This window comes from Anabrus simplex, chromosome 1, assembly GCF_040414725.1.
Source record: "Anabrus simplex isolate iqAnaSimp1 chromosome 1, ASM4041472v1, whole genome shotgun sequence".
NCBI lineage: Eukaryota > Metazoa > Arthropoda > Insecta > Orthoptera > Tettigoniidae > Anabrus > Anabrus simplex.
The window spans coordinates 940,523,931-940,540,402 of NC_090265.1; the positions used below are offsets into that span (position 1 = coordinate 940,523,931).

At 38.4% G+C, this 16,472-nt stretch overlaps 1 protein-coding gene across 1 annotated transcript in view; it reads right to left on the reverse strand.

The window, feature by feature from the left end:
* The window catches only part of ecd (ecdysoneless), a 197,796-nt gene that overhangs the window by 84,246 nt on the left and 97,078 nt on the right, over positions 1–16,472 (reverse strand). The window contains exon 7 of the mRNA XM_067136676.2: positions 7,394–7,531. Coding sequence (XP_066992777.2) covers positions 7,394–7,531 — 138 coding nt within the window. The remainder of the gene's footprint in view (positions 1–7,393; positions 7,532–16,472) is intronic.

The window sequence follows — 16,472 nt, forward strand, 5'->3', positions numbered from 1 at the left end:
ATCACTGGACTGCCTGGACAGGGAAACACTCCGAGTTCACGTCATCAGCTCTGCCGTACAGGTAGCGATAAGCATATTGACAAAGACAGAAGAGTGAGAGGGATGGCTAAGTGTGACTGACTGGCTAGGAATGTGGCCTTGGAGCAGGGGTTGTGCAGCTTCTTCTTGTACTGTCAAGTACGAAGTGCCATAACAGCAATTGGTACAATCCTGATATTTAATGCAGGCACATCCACGGAACACCCAAACTTCATGTCGTGTATGTGCCGTATGTCTTTGTGACGTCAGAAATTAACACGAGTTATGTGCGGGGAGTTTTTCCCCTGCAATTTCAATGTTAAAAATGGGGTACGAGATATTCACGGTAGCGAGTTATATGCGAGCAAATACGGTATCTCATTCTGTGTGTTACTAAGTTATGTGCTAAATTTGTTTTTACTGATAAATTAGGACTTTATTTTGTGTTCTTTTATAAAAGTTTCCTTTCTTTCCTTTAATGTGTTTTTATAACCATGTGTATAGTTTAGTATTATAGAGTGTATGTGATATGTGTAATATATTGTTAACTATATGTACATAACACATGGTTTGACAGAACAGCACGCTTCATAGCCTGAGTCACACCACATAATAATAAAGCTTTACAACTCGGGAAAGTTACAAAAACAACATAATCAAAACATTAAGAAACACACAAAATGTCGACTGCTTTGTTTAACCTTGATTCCTCACTGAGGTAGCTGCTTTGACTTATTAAACAAATGCTACACGCTACAATTCACACTCACACTAGGCAACCAATGTATTGATTATAGTTATTGTTCTCCACACAATTGCCAAAAGGAGTGCGCAAAATATTACAAACATTTTGAGTCATTCTGCTCAACAAAAGGGAAGCATGTAATATATTCCAACCAATAACTTGTAGGATCAAGATTATTCCTTATCACAGGACTTTAAAATGCGAGTGTATTTTAGGGGAAATAGTAAAATCAAGAAAATCTAAGTACAAGGAAACGTTTATGTTAATTATACAGACTTGCATTTTATTACGTAAGGTTGGGGAAAACGTAAAATCCGACAACGTAAATTCAACGTTTTAATGTATTTCACTGTCCTAGTCATCTCTGACAGTTGTGCTCCTTCAGCCTAACACCCTTGTTGCATTTTGTGGTACCTATGTACACGTGGCTGCAGCTACAACGGACTCTATAGACTCCTACGGACATGCGAGGGTTATGCTGCCTTTTGGTGACCTCAGGAAGTGTTGAATATTCCTTTATCTGTCGTAGGTACGACATCATAATTGGTGTAAAACCTTCAATTATTATGTTTAATATATTTTAATTATAGTTTATTTAATGCTAAATTATCTTTTATTAAAGGTTAAACATGACTAGTACATGGTTTCTCTGTAAATATGTAGTATAAAATTGTATAGCCTCAAATACGTATTGTGTATAAGTTTAACCACAAAATCCCTGTAGTCGAAAGCGGTACAAAATTCCATAATGTTCGTATGTTAGACTTATTGTGCTATAATTTGGTACAGATGAAGGGTTCTGGAAACTTACTGTAAGGTTTTATTATCCAGATACATGTAGAGACATTACGAATGTTGTAGATGTTTCCATATAGATTAGTAAATAGTCAATGAATGTTCGAGTACCCATTCGATTAGCTGGTCGATCAATGTTTCGAGTGTGTTCCTTTAGAGTGTTGTAAGAACTCTTCTAGAAGTCGATCATTCTAGATGGTTGATCGAATGGTATATATATCGAGCTGTCAGTCAGTGAGGATGGTTCAGTTCTTAGTTCTTAGGACTCAGGCAAGTGATGGTCTGGGAGTAACTGTTGGGCTCCGAGGCAGAGTCTGAGTATTGGACTCGAGTGAGTGAGGCGGTGAATACAAGAGAGTGCATGTTATAGTGCACGAGTCAGTGTTGTTGATATCTGTACTGGTCGGAATCGACTTCAGGGTACTTCGCTATTAAGTGTTGTATATAGTGTCATTTGCGACTGTATAATTGAATGTTGTGGCGTACAGTAAAAACAAGTAATTTATACAAGGAAGTGAACGTGTTCTTGTGTGATATTTATTTACGTCAAATAAAATCGCATCGCAGAACGATATATCAACGGCCAGTATACAGTTTTAATGTCATGTGACTTATGCAGTCCCTCTATGCAAAATGATACTTTCCTCAAGTATGCATTTTTCTGTCTTTCAAAAATCCACTGGGTTTGAACTCTGCCATCCTGGAATCTGGAGAGGTCGACTCACACAGACTGATTCACAAAGGTACGAAGGTAATCCCAAAAATAAGATCTATTGGTTTATAAATACATAGACCTGTTTATTTCTACAATGGTTTACATCATTTTACAGCTTGAATATTTAGCTATTTTTCTACATAATAACCATTTCAGTTAATGCATTTTTGTAGACGCTGCAACAGTTTTTGTATGCCCATGTCATACCAGCTTGCCTCCATGCTGTTCAGGGAGTTATGAGCGGCCTCAGGAACCAAAGTGCAGAGATCATCCAGGGTGATCAGCTGATCTTCACGCATGATTTGCTCAATCTTCACGAGTGTCTCGACGGAAAATGATGGTCTCCTGCTCCTTTGTTCATTTGCCATGAATTTCAGTCTGACCGGCTGCAAACTCTCGACACCACTTACGAACATTTTTAACATCCATGCACGACTCACCATTCACTTCCGTCAATTGGCGATGGATTTCAATCCCTTCAGTACCTTTCGCGTTAAAAAACCGAATAACTGCGTGCACTTCGCACTTGGTGGTAACATCTAACGGGAGCTCCACTCTCAACGGCTGCCAAGCCAAGACTGAGTGCCTTGTGAACTACGTACAAATTTATCATTGTATTAGAGTTTTAATTATTTCAGAAACATTTTTATGATAAACTGTAAACTTTATCTCACACACATCATCTTCCAACATATCTTAAAATAATCTTTAACCAGGTACCTGGTAAAAAATAAGGTTTTGATACTGACTGAAGATGCCTCATAAGAAGAGGCGAAACATGTCTCATTATATCTTAACAATGTTTTAACTCATATGCTAACATTCTGTATTGTATTGAATAGGTGACAAAATAATAAACATTTTCTTATATACATTATAATTGAACAGGCAGTATCAAACTGTAACCCATGGAAAGGGGAGATCCTAAAGGTGGCAGATGCAAAAAAGGTGCTGAACACGACCAAGGTCATCACCATGTTCCCACCCCCTTTTGACAAGATGAAAGTGGAGGATGTTTAGTACGATACCAAACTTCTAACACAAGAGTAGAGAGTGCTGAATGGCACTTCAATCGACAAGACAAGAAGGACAGTCGTTTTAGCCCTTGGTGAAAGAGACTTTGAAGAGCTCAAAAAGAGAAGCTTTTAAGGCTAAGCTCGGACTTGGGCAGATCAAGTTTCAGGTCATCAGGGGAAAAACGAAACCCAATGTTGATAAAGCTGGAGCTGAAGGTTTTTCAGCCAATCTTCAGCATAAAAAAGCAGCTGTGGCCAGCTTCGCCAGGAAGATCAAGCCCGGGGCTATTGACGTGGCCCCCTTATTCAAGAGCCTTGGGTAGTCAAGGGCAGAGTAGCAGGACTGGCAGAATCTGGAGGTAAGCTGATGTACGATACATTGGAAAACATGTCTTCTTGTGAACAAGGAACTAAAATGTCGTATGTTGCAGGAACACTGTTCACGGGACTTCACCGTTGCCAAGATTAAACTTGGAAATTGACAGGGACCCAGCGAAATAACCATAGGCCTGCATATCTCCCATATGACTCAACTAATCTGCCCCCATCAGAAGAAGTTGAGAACCTAATTTGCAATGCAAAGAGGAAAGGCAAACACCTAGTCCTTGGAGCAGATGCAAATTCACACCACACGGCATGGGGCAGCACAAACTGCAGTGCAAGAGGTGAGCCTTTACTAGAGTTTATTACTGGAACTGAGTTGACTACACTAAACCTAGGAAACAAGCCTACATTTATAAATAAAAATCATACAACGGTAACAGACTACGCTAAGCACTACGCATATTGCAAACTTTATTAAAGACTAGAAGGTGCTGGAGGAACCATCATTGGCAGACCACCAGCACATCCAATTTGCAATAGATGCGAGATTATGTGGGATTGAGATGTACAGAGACCCAAAAAGAACTGGGATAGATACAGAGAAGTTCTAGGGAAGGCTGTACAAAAAATTCCAACTAACGTGAGAGGCCAGAAAGAACTGGATGAGGCAGTGGAACTATTAGAAGAGGCCATTACAGACTCATTCTATGACAACTGTCCTCTCAAAGAAAAGAAAAACACCAAACAAGTAAGGTGGTGGAACAACAAACTAGCCAAAATGATAAAAAGGGTTAGGATGTTGTATAGAATATCATCTAGAAATGGTATGTGGGACGTATATCATAGGAAACTCACTGAGTATAACCTAGAGATACAGAAAGCAAAAAGAAAATCTTGGAGACTGTTCTGTGAGAAAGTGGAATCACACACTGAAACAACAAGGCTCCAGAAGGTTCTGAAAGCAACCCATATAAATCAAGTGGGGATACTGACACAGGAGAGACCAGATGGGTCATTTACTCAGGCAGGGAGGGACATGCTGGAGATACTAATGGCGTGTCACTTTCCTGAGGCTGAGGGGATGACATAAGAAGTGACGGTTGAAACAGAGACCGGAGCTTGAAGAGCAGACTGGAACTGTGCCAACAGAATAATAAAACATAACCATGTAAAATGGGCAATCGACACGTTTCATCCTATAAAGACTCCGGGGCCAGATGAGATACTTGTGATACTCCTACAGGAAGGACAGGAGATGCTCGTCAATGCCCTGATGGACCTTTTCAGAGTTAGTCTAGCTTTAGGGTATGTGCCGAAATCATGGTCTGAAGCTAAACCAGTATTCATACCTAAGCCTGGAAGGGCAAATTATGCCCAAGCCAAAGCATACAGACCATTATGTTTAACCTCCTTCATGCTGAAAGCAATGCAGAAAATTCTGGATAAATTTATCAGAAAACGGTGCAACTGAACTCAACATTACATGAAAATCAGTTTGCATATAGATCTGGCAGATCCACTGAAGTAGCACTCCACCAGTTGGTTTGTAAACTCGAGGAAAGCTTAGAATATAAAGAAATTCCACTGGCAACATTTCTAGATATAGATCGAGCCATCGGCAATACAACCTATGACTCTATGATCAAAGCATTGGAAAAGAGCAAGGTGAATAAAACCGTTGTCAAATGGATTAAATCCATGTTAGGTGGAAGATAAAAGCAACCCTGTTTGAAGAAATTCTGATGGTTAGGGCCACTGAGGCTGTGCTCAGGGAGGAGTTCTTTCGCCTCTGCTGTGGAACCGTGTGGTGAAAAAAATCAAAGCTATGCTCAACAAACAGGGTTTTTATATACAAGGATACGCAGATGACCTAGTGATTGTGGTACGAGGTAAGGTGATGAGTGTTATCGAGGACCTCAGGCAAAGATCACTTAACCATGTGGAGAACTGGTGTCGGGAAGAACAACTATCAGTCAACCCGAATAAGATAACTCGGGTCCCTTTTACGAAGCTATTTGGACATATATATATATATATGGAAGAACAGGCATTGCACCTAGGTGTAGTATTAGATAAAAATCTAACCTGGAATCCACATATAGAAAGGAACATAACCTGGGCCAAGAACTTGCTGTATGCATGTAAAAGAGCCGTTGGGAAGAAATGGGGCCTAAGATCATCAATGGTAATGTGCATATACACAATGATCATTAGACCGTTGATGGCCTATGCTGCAATCATCTGGTGGCAGGAAGTAAGTCAAGGAAAAGTCAGCAGTAGATTGGATAGCCTACAGAGAATGGCATGCATAGCCATAACTGGGGCTATGAGAACTGCGCTGACAGAAGTCTTGAATACTTTACTAGACCTCACATCACTATGTAATTTCATAAAAGGACAGGCTAGAATTATTTCATATACAGTAGATTGGCACAATCAGAGTGCTGGAATGCACAAAGACCCAATCTACGACACTGTACAATGAACAGAGTAATAACAGACGAAGTTCTACACATGACTTCTGATCATATGATACCAAAGTACAACTTTGAAAAACCGTTTGAAACCCAGGTAATAAAAGAAAAGACTGGGATATCAACAAATGGAATATTGAAAAAGAAGACATAGTGTGGTGGACTGATGGCTCAAAGACTGGGGATGGCACAGGAGGGATCAATGGGGGACGACCTGAGAGATCAATCCAGATGAGCCTGGGCAAACACACTTCAGTCTTCCAAGCTGAAGTGATAGCTATCACAACATGTCTTGAAGAAAATCTGAAAATGAACTATATAAATAAGAACATTTTCATTTTTACGGACAGCCAAGTGGCCACTAAGGCACTAGAAGCAGTCCGGATAATATCCAGAATTGTCTGGTATTGCCATTCACTTCTCCTGAAGCTCTCGAATTACAACATTGTGAAAATAATATGGGTACCAGGGCATGCAGGTACAGAAGGAAATAAAAAAGGCAGATAAACTGGCCAGGAAAGGGGCAGAAACATATTTTGTATGCCCAGAACATGTAAGAAGGATTTCCTATGGACAAGTCCGACACTACATAGGAAAATGGGTACAAAAGAAACAAACGGAGAACTGGAAAAAATACTCCAGGATGCAGGCTTGCACAGGAGCTGATAAAAGGACAAAACAAGAAGCATACTAAAGAACGGTTGAAACTCAGCAGAGAAAATATAAGATGGGTAGTAGGACTGTTGACAGGACACTGCCATCTGAAAAACCACCTACACAGAATTGGAGTAATAAGAGACAATATATGTAGAAAATGCAATGAAGCAGAGGAATCAGCTGAACACATACTTTTCAAATGTGAGGCACTGGGTAGAATCAGACTCTCCACTCTAGGACTACCATGCGAGGAGAGAGGAAAAAAAATCCAAAAAGACCCAATAAAAACAACCTGCAGCTTTGTGAAGGGAGCGGGTATATCTAGGTGGGAATGAAGGAAAAACATGGTAGCAAAAGATCTTAAGAAATCGACGCTAATTAGGAACTAATATTTAGAGGTCCCATGAAGAAAAGAATAAAAAGGAGAGGGGATATTATGCAAATCATAGCAATACACAAGTAAATGTGCTATTAAGTTTGTGGAAAGAATTTCAGTGAAACATGGCCACTTCAATAAACTTGAAGTTTCTATACAATATACAGGGGGGGGGGGGAAAGAAAAAATTCACATAGAAATATACAATATTCCATTCACTTAACTATCATCAATGAATATCATTAGTGTAAGCGACTATTTAATATTTAATACCTGGAAATATCCCTTTTTCTTGAGACTCGTCAGATATTTACACCAACCTGGTTCACATGAAAAGTCTGCTTCAGTGGGAGAATTATCATCCTTTGGCTTAGGCTTGGCTTGTGCGACCAAAATCTCAAAGCCACATGCCTGTGGGAAATGAAATTTAAATGATTCAAGTAGTAATAAACAGAATGTTACAAAAATAGTGTAATATAAACAGATATCGATTCTCGTGTGATACTGATCAAACAATGTAAAAGGAAGTTCATCTATTCAAGAGAAGACAACCAGGAAAATATAATAACTAGCAGTCATTACAAAGTACACAGACCATAAAATAAAGAACAGAAAAATTACTTAGGAAAAAACCCACACACACTAAAATTGAAGATTAAATGTAAATTAAGAAGTAATCCAAAAAATAACATAGCTGCAATGGTACTCAACATAAAGATTATAATTTTATGACACTGTGGCAAAAATTCACACTTTTCAAACCAATTTTGAGACAATGACTGCTGTAGGTAAAATGTCTACACTTTTTCTGAAGTTTTCTCAAAATGATTGTTAACTTTCTGCCCATTAACCTTTACTGTAAATGATGTTTATGCACACAACTTAAGTACACACTTAAATAACAGAAAGAAAAACTCAGTATCTGGTGTGTCCCCCTTATGGCCTCCATTCTCTCAGGCAAGGCCTCAGTTAAGTTTCTGAAGAGTCTCTGGTCCATTCCTTTTGCAGTGCCTTCATCAGATCAACTAATATCTCAGGAACAGGATTCTGGTCTTGGATTCTTCTGCCTAACTTACCTCAAAAATATTTTATGGGATTTAAATCAGGGCTACGTGCTGGCTAGTTGAGTCAAACAAAAGCATCAAGATGCATGATACTCAACAAGCTATACAAGGACCAGCATTGTCGTGCACGAATAGGTACCGTAGAGCTGCAAGGATAGCACAGAGTTATGTTTACATGCTACAGGTTTCCATTACACAAAAAAGAAACTGCTCATTATTAACTATGGATGCAGAGCCTACTTTTGCCTTTGAAACATCTCTGTAAATAACTACTGAAGCTGGATACTGGCCAACAACAGACAGGAAGAGCCTCCCATAAACGGAGGGGTCCGTGTTCACCTTAGGCCTGATATGCAGATCCAGGATGATATCAGATCGTCGAATTAATAATGGAAGTATCTTACTTGGTTGTCTAACAAGACAAGAAACTGAAGGTATATAAAACGACCTGTAAATGATATCCAAGTGTATACCAACCGGTTGCATTGCTTGTGGATAAGCAGCATACTGCTGACGGTTTGCACTGTCAAATACGCAGGGATAGCTTGGGTGACATGGTATCTGTCGCAAATTTTCAGCAAAGGACAATATTATTTTTTGGTGCCTCAGGTGTAAAGGCAGCACACAAGATTCAGTGAGCAGACTAGCAATGGGGCTTGAACGGAACGCACATGCTGTGGTGGATATTATTCATTTTTACAAGGACGCTTGGCATTGTTCATCCATATGCTGCACTGCCATAGTCTAACCTGGATATACTGTATGCGCCTATAAAATTGTACGAGCACCATGCGGTCTGTCCCTTGGAATTTCCATTGATGTGGGACTGAAAGGATGCCATACCGCCATGTGGTGTATGAGTCTTTTTTAAAATCAAAGTAAACACCCACCGAATACTGTTTTTGGAGAAATGTGTCCTGGATAGAACTCTTCAGGCGTACCAAGTTGTCAGTGGTGGAGCGGGAAGCGCAAAAACCATAGTGGTACTCGGACAAAAGTAATCTTTTCTCCAAGCACCACACAAGTTGGCGATTCACCATTCCCTCAAACAGTTCACACAGACAGTTTGAGAGACAAATAGGTCTGTAACGTCCTACTTAGGATCTTTGTCAGGCCTGAGGAGAGGAATTACCTCTATCCAGATTCAGTTGAACACCCCAAGAAGACATAAAAGGCTATCCTCGATGAGGTGTTTCAACAACTAGTTATGGACATTATCTCGTCTAGGAGCAAAGCGCCAATTCTCCGTGCATTTCCCGACTTTCTGCCTCCTGCTTCAGAGCCAGGAAATCAGGACGGTAATTTCCAGAACCAGACACATCTATGAAATACATTGCTAGATGCTTAGCAATCGTGGGTGGATCAGTGACAATACAGCCTGCAATGGAAATTCCCAGTAATGAGGATGGTCCTTGTACTCCCGAAAAATATCAAAGATTAGTCAACACTTGAGATGAGGTGCATGTGACCTCATGAACGACACATATCTTTCCCATGAAGCTTTCTTACTCTGTGGAGTGTTGATTGTTACAGTGCAAGACTCTTTCAGAAGACTTAGAAAAGTGTATCACCAACAGGAAACTAAGAGTTGAAGGTGAACTAGTTAACTGGCTGACAATGAGATGAATCAGGATTGAGAAGGCTGAACAATTCACTATCAAATTTGAAACTACTTTCTTCACAGAAATGCCTTTTGGAAAAATTAATATCTGTGAAAAATGGAAACCTAGAAAGCCTAGCTAATGTTCCACAATATATCCTTTATAGCACATCGAGACTGATCTGCATCGCAAAGTGAAGGATATAATGGACCTCTTGAAGTTTATACCTCCTATTCATCACCACTATTATAAAAACTTAAGGACTGCAAGAGATGAACCTGTCAGTGATGACTGCATCATGTATGCAGAATAGAGGCAAAGAATAATGTATTTGTATTTTAGGCACTTTTTATGTGTATTTTAAGTACTACTTAATGACTTACAATAATACTAGTGCATTGTTCATGTAAAAGGGTTTTGTTTGTGCATATTTGTTTAATAAAATGACTTGTATACATACCACTCAGAATACTCTGTCAAAACTTTCAGTTGGCAATGTGACTAACTTCATAGAAAGTGGCTTTCTTAGGGGGGACAGAGACATTGAAATGTTTTTATATATTTATAAAGTGCCGAATACATAACTTTAATTGTAAGAATATAAATGGGTGTATTGTAAATATGCTGAAAAATAAACTGAGTTTTTTTACAGTTCAATAACTTCAACTGTTTGTACTGAAGATTTGTATTTGATGGAGTTAGTCGGCTTGGCTTCTGAACGCCTCGTATGATATACAGATCTATAGGGAGGATCAATTTATGCAAGTTTAAAAGTGCATGTTTCTATTTTTAAATGATAATACTCATTGATCTTAATGTTACCATCGGAAATACATCTCAGGAGCAAGTAGAAGACACCTCCCGTCTTGGAAGTATCCTCGTGATATACTGTACTTTCGAGAAGGATGCAAAAAACAGAATCTGCACTGCTCATGTGGCTTTTGGATGTTTTTTCCCCCCCTCACATTTTTATGAATAAAGATCTAAGGACATTCACCAAACTGATGTATCAAACTGTTGTGGTTTAACATTATTGTATGGATGTGAAACCTGGACCTTCTTACCACCATGACATCAAAAAACTGGAATTGCTTTCACCAGCAAAAGATATGAACCATTATGAACATCAGACTGGAGGATTATGAAACTAGTATGTCAGTTCTTGAAAGAGCACAGATGAATAGCATAGAAGCCTCCATCATCTACCACCAGCTCAGATGGCCTGGTCAAATCCAACATATGAATGACAACTGACTCCTTCGACAAGTCTTGCAGTGAACTTACCAATGGCAAGAGGCCTTGTGGTGGTCATCTGAAGTACTACAAATATATGCTCAAGAAGACCATGATAACGTAAAGCATAAATCCAAGAAACTGGCATGCTCAAGGAGAAGACCACACTTACTGGTGCACAAATGCCTCAGCTGGCGTTCTACAATATGAAGAAGTATTCAAAAGAGAAGGAATAGTGGCTAGTGAAACATGGAAATTTTGTCAAATTCATCTACACCCTCCACCTTCTATCAAGTGCAACTTGTGTACAAGCATGTTCTATACAATAATTAGATTAGCAGACATGCCAACTTTCAAAAGTAAATGCCAGGCTGAGTGGCTCAGACAGCCTTATGACCCCAACTTGACAGGTTCGATCCTGGCTCAGTACGGTGGTATTTGAAGGTGCTCAAATACGTCAGCCTCGGGTTGGTACATTTACTGGCACGTAAAGGACTAAATTCCGGCACCTCGGCGCCTCCAAAAACCTTGAAAATGCAGTTAGTGGGACGTAAAGCAAATAACATTATTATTATTATTATTATTATTATTATTATTATTATTATTATTATTATTATTATTATTGCACTTGCCTTGTTGAACTGATTTTAAGGTTAAAGGTTTCTCCAAAGTAACTGGGTTTCCGTCTTTGTGACTGCTAAAAATCCTTTCATATTCTGCATTGCTATTTAGAAATGATAAAATAAAAACATCACCTTAGAGATGTCATTCTGTCATATTTAAGGACACTATCAGCTGATTTCATGTGAACTACCAATGCCCAAGAACATGACTTCTTCCTTTTGCCAGGTCTGTTTCTTCGAGCTGAAGGTTACAGGAATGGGAGTGGGGAATATCAGTTTCTTTATCTAAATGTTCCGTTTCACTGGTCAGATGTTCGGAAACTTGTTAATGAAAAATCTAAGGCTACAAAATGATACACTACTTATAGCAGAATTATTTGCAACTTCTGCATTAATTAAAACATCTTTGAATGGAAATTTGTGTACCATGTAGTCACATGATGAAGAGAAACACTTTCTAACAGACTTAAAGAATATGCACTTTACCTCAGACTTCAAAGTGTTCACTAAGACAAACGCAGAGTTCCCTATCATCAGATCACAATCATCCTTTTGATTTGCTGGAGTATAATAATCAACATCAAGGAGAGAGGAGGAGCTTTTAATAATGTGTGGTTTCACAAACCTTGCCATCACGTTCTTCAATAGTTCCTCTCAAACTGACCTCAATAAGTCGATGTGTGGCATACTTGACTGAAGAGCTACGCTTGGATTCTCAAAGATATCCATAAAACTTGAGAGACAAAGGCAAAAAGATTTATGTAAATTTGATGAACGTAACATAAATAGTTGTTCATCACGTGACACTGCATGGCTCTTCACTTTTTTTTTAGTGAAACTGATGACCGGGTTTTCCTTTTAACTGAGGAGTGTGATGAAATGTTATGACAATGCTTCCACCATTTCAGACAAACAAGACACATCTGCACTTACACTGTGCTTAGGAATTGTGTTAAGTCTTCAAAGTTCCATCTGAGAATCCTTACTCACAATTTTTCTCCTGAATAAAGCAACCAAAGGGTCCCACTCCAGCAAAATCCTATCTAAACACCTTCTTAGTGATAACCATCGAGTAGGCATATGCTTCAGAATTTTCCTGATCTCTGTGTTGTGTAAAGTCTAAAATTCTCTGAACTTTTCTTTCCTCTTTGCACTCCTTTCCAGATAATAAAATATATCAATTATACTTTCATCTACATTTACGGGCAAGCACGCTGCACATTTCTTGGTAGCAAGATTAATTAGGTGACAAGAGCAGCCTACGATGATTATGTTACTATTTTCCCACTTCAAACATCCAGCCACAACATCCTTTAATCCTACCATTACTGAAGCACTATCAGCACCAAGAGCTGGAGAGTTAATGGAATGCGGAATTTCTGAAAAGTTCAGAGCTAAATATTGGCAATGTTAGCTCCAGTAGCATCCCCCTTCTAAACTAGGCCGATAGAGTAGACAAGTTGAATTTCATTGACTTCAGGCCTAAAAAAGTTACAACAATAGGATATATTTTCAAGTCGCTTTTATTGCTACCATCAGTACCAACAGAAAATGCATTCACCTACAAATGTGATACAATTTTCACTTTTTTTCCATGCTCATTTCTGTAATGATAGCCGCTGTCTTCTTTCTAGCACACCCATATCGTTTAGCGATTTCTGAATCAGGAAACGTTTTAATACCAATATAAATGGTCTGTTATTGGACATTATAAATTTTCCAGCTAACTCATTCCTGGTTGCCAGCGTTTCACCCCAGTGTGCTAAGTTGGGCTCATCAGTTGGTAAATAGCATACCCACCAAGACACATGGCTATTGCATACCGTGGAGGCCATGCGTCTTGGTAGGTGTGCTATTTACCAACTGATGAGCCCAACTTAGCACACTGGGGCAAAACGTTGGTAACCAGGAATGAGTTAGCTGGAAAATTTATAGTGTCCAATACGAACCACTGATATTGGTATTATAAATTTACACATTCGGAAAAAATATTTCAGGTTCCCTATGGGAATCAATATCTCTATCATCTGATGACCAGGCAGGCATCAATTTTTGGTAATGAGACAAAGTCTCTCATAGTGCATTGGCACTGCCGGTGGCTCCAAACAGCCTACGCAGTGGCCTCCACAGTATGTATTAGCCATGCATCTTGGTGCGTGCAGTAATTACCAACTGATGAGCCCAACTTAACACACAGGGGCAAAACGCTGCCAACCAGCACTTTAAAACATTGCACCATATTTCTTTCCTGACATTTTGGAGAAAACAAATATTAACCCTTTGACTTTCAAGCTCTCAGCTGATGAATGTGTGAAAACTGTCAGCCCTATTTACCCCACTATGCACACATTTCTTTTAAAATTACATGGAAGGCATACCAATAAAGATATCAACATGAATGTTTGTAAACTTATAGAGTATATACCACTTATTATCACTGCATGTAAGTCATGTTCCTAAACCAGAAGGGTTCAATTAAAAAATATAACAAATGCAGAAATTAAGTTTCAGATTTTGAAATTTATAGTGGAGAGTCGGGCGACTGGAGTGGGACATTGATGATGATAATGATGATTGATGACAATGATGAAATAATTCTGAGAAATGGTTTTCAATGCAGAAATTTGTGACTGATATTGGTAGAAAGGTTATTTTATTGTGTACTAGCATGATAAATATCAAGATTCTATGACCATTAGATCCAAGTATAGATTAAATTGTATAAAGTGATGTATCATTGAAAAAAGTCTGCCATTTTATATAAAATACACATTTCTTACTGGACGTGCTGGATTATTATCATCGTTATCTACACTTTCTAATTCAGACAAAGTAACATCACTTTAATAATTGCCAAGATATTCAGTGATATTGTCAGCTAAATGAACTCTCTTCACCATGTCACATGTGATAAATAACTAGCCCTAACCTAAGTAGGTAAAAATGGTTGTTTGATCTTGTGTTGACTTGTCCAAATTTATTACAGAACTATTTAAAATAGTTTTACTTGAGTCCGTCTTGTCAATACACCTTATAATGACACCTTGTTTTGCCATACATGTTTCGGGAAAAACATCCATTCTGGATGGCAAAATAAATAGTTTTCTATCATAAGGTGTATTGACAAGGCAGACTCAAGTAAAACTATTTTAAATAGTTCTGTAATAAATTTAGGCTATATTTAATACTTCGCTTACTATATGCACCTAATTACCTAAGAAAAGCTTTTAATTAATGAACTAGCAAATAAATTAAATATAATGCATATGATACTGCTTGGTTTCACTATATAATCAGAATCATCGACAAAAACAGAGAGAAATGCTCGCATGTTTGCCTCCAACTGACATAAAGAAGACACTGAACTCCAGTGAGCACATGTTTTAAACTCAAAGAATATCAATAAATACGGATAGTCGGAAGTTCCTGCAGTGTATAACGTGAGTTAAAACTGTGCTCTTCTTATCCCGTGCATAATGCTATCTGGCATGAAAATAACAAAATAATAACAACAAAGGCCAGTAACTATGGATCATTACCATGTCAGTTTTCACAGGAACCGTGGGTACCGATAGATCGTTACCTTGAAAGCATAAGGGTTAAGACATACAACACGAGCACTTATGCAGGTCCTGCCCTGGGTAGAAGTCTATGGTGTGTTACTTCCAAGGTTAGGTTAGTCGCTTGCGACTTCCACTTCCTATTCCTTTCGCACTCAGCGCGCCGATCTATCGGCTCGAGAGGTTATAAGTAACTAATCTCATTTTGCTCCGTATTGAAGATACAATAAGTAAAATTCTTTCAAGAATAAAATTACTGTGTCCACCTATTCAATAAAATTGTATTTTGTAGTGATTAAATCCTACATGAATTATAAACACTAGTTAGGAACATGTTTTGCCCTAATTTTGGGCATCTTCAGCCTAATACTAATCTCAACGTAAGTCTTAAATCTATTAAACATTGGAACTTAATACTAAATACAATGGTTTTTTGCTAAAAATAAAAATAAATAATTTTTTTTTTACAAAAGTTGTGCTTTAGGTGATATTTACATAGTTTACAATATGTACATTAATTAAAAGCCAGAATTTGTGAACAAGGAAGCAACTAAATTATTTTTATTTTACAATGACTAGAAAAATCCAAAGTATGGATGAAAGTTTATGCAAATGTGTTCATAATGACTAGAGATTGCATTTGCATAAACATGTTGTGACATTAATTTGTGCAACAGTTTATCATTGTATTGAATAGGTGGAACATCTCTCTTTTTAGCACTGTGATTCTCATTACTCCGTTGTTCCACGTGCTTGCGTCATCTTTTTATCATAATGGCTAGGCAATATTCAAGGCCGATATCCTTTTAGATGATTCAGACAGTAATAATGACAATCTTTTACCGAAAGTGACTCCCGTTATGTGGGAAGTGACACAGTCACAGCTGCTCACCATGCATCGGCCATCAATGACAGTTACGTGTACAGTGAATAAATTTGTGCCATGCTTCATGAGTGAATTGCAGCATTTAAAGATAAAAACTTCATTGTTCCGTATTGAAATTATTGATGTTAAAAATTAAATAATTGAAAAGGAGGTCTGACACCAGACTCAGAGTGGGATGTGTCAGACCCTACCCACTGACGCTGTGACGCTTGTTTTTGACATTTTTGACATGCTTTATGGTGAAAAATATTTAATTCCCTCCATGGGAATTTAGAATTTTCCAAGAGGAGCTCTTGGCGAGAGCCATCTTACTATTTTGACTGGCGACGGGAGAATTTCTCTCCTCCAGGTGATGAGTCTATTGCCCCCCCCCATAAGGTAAGCA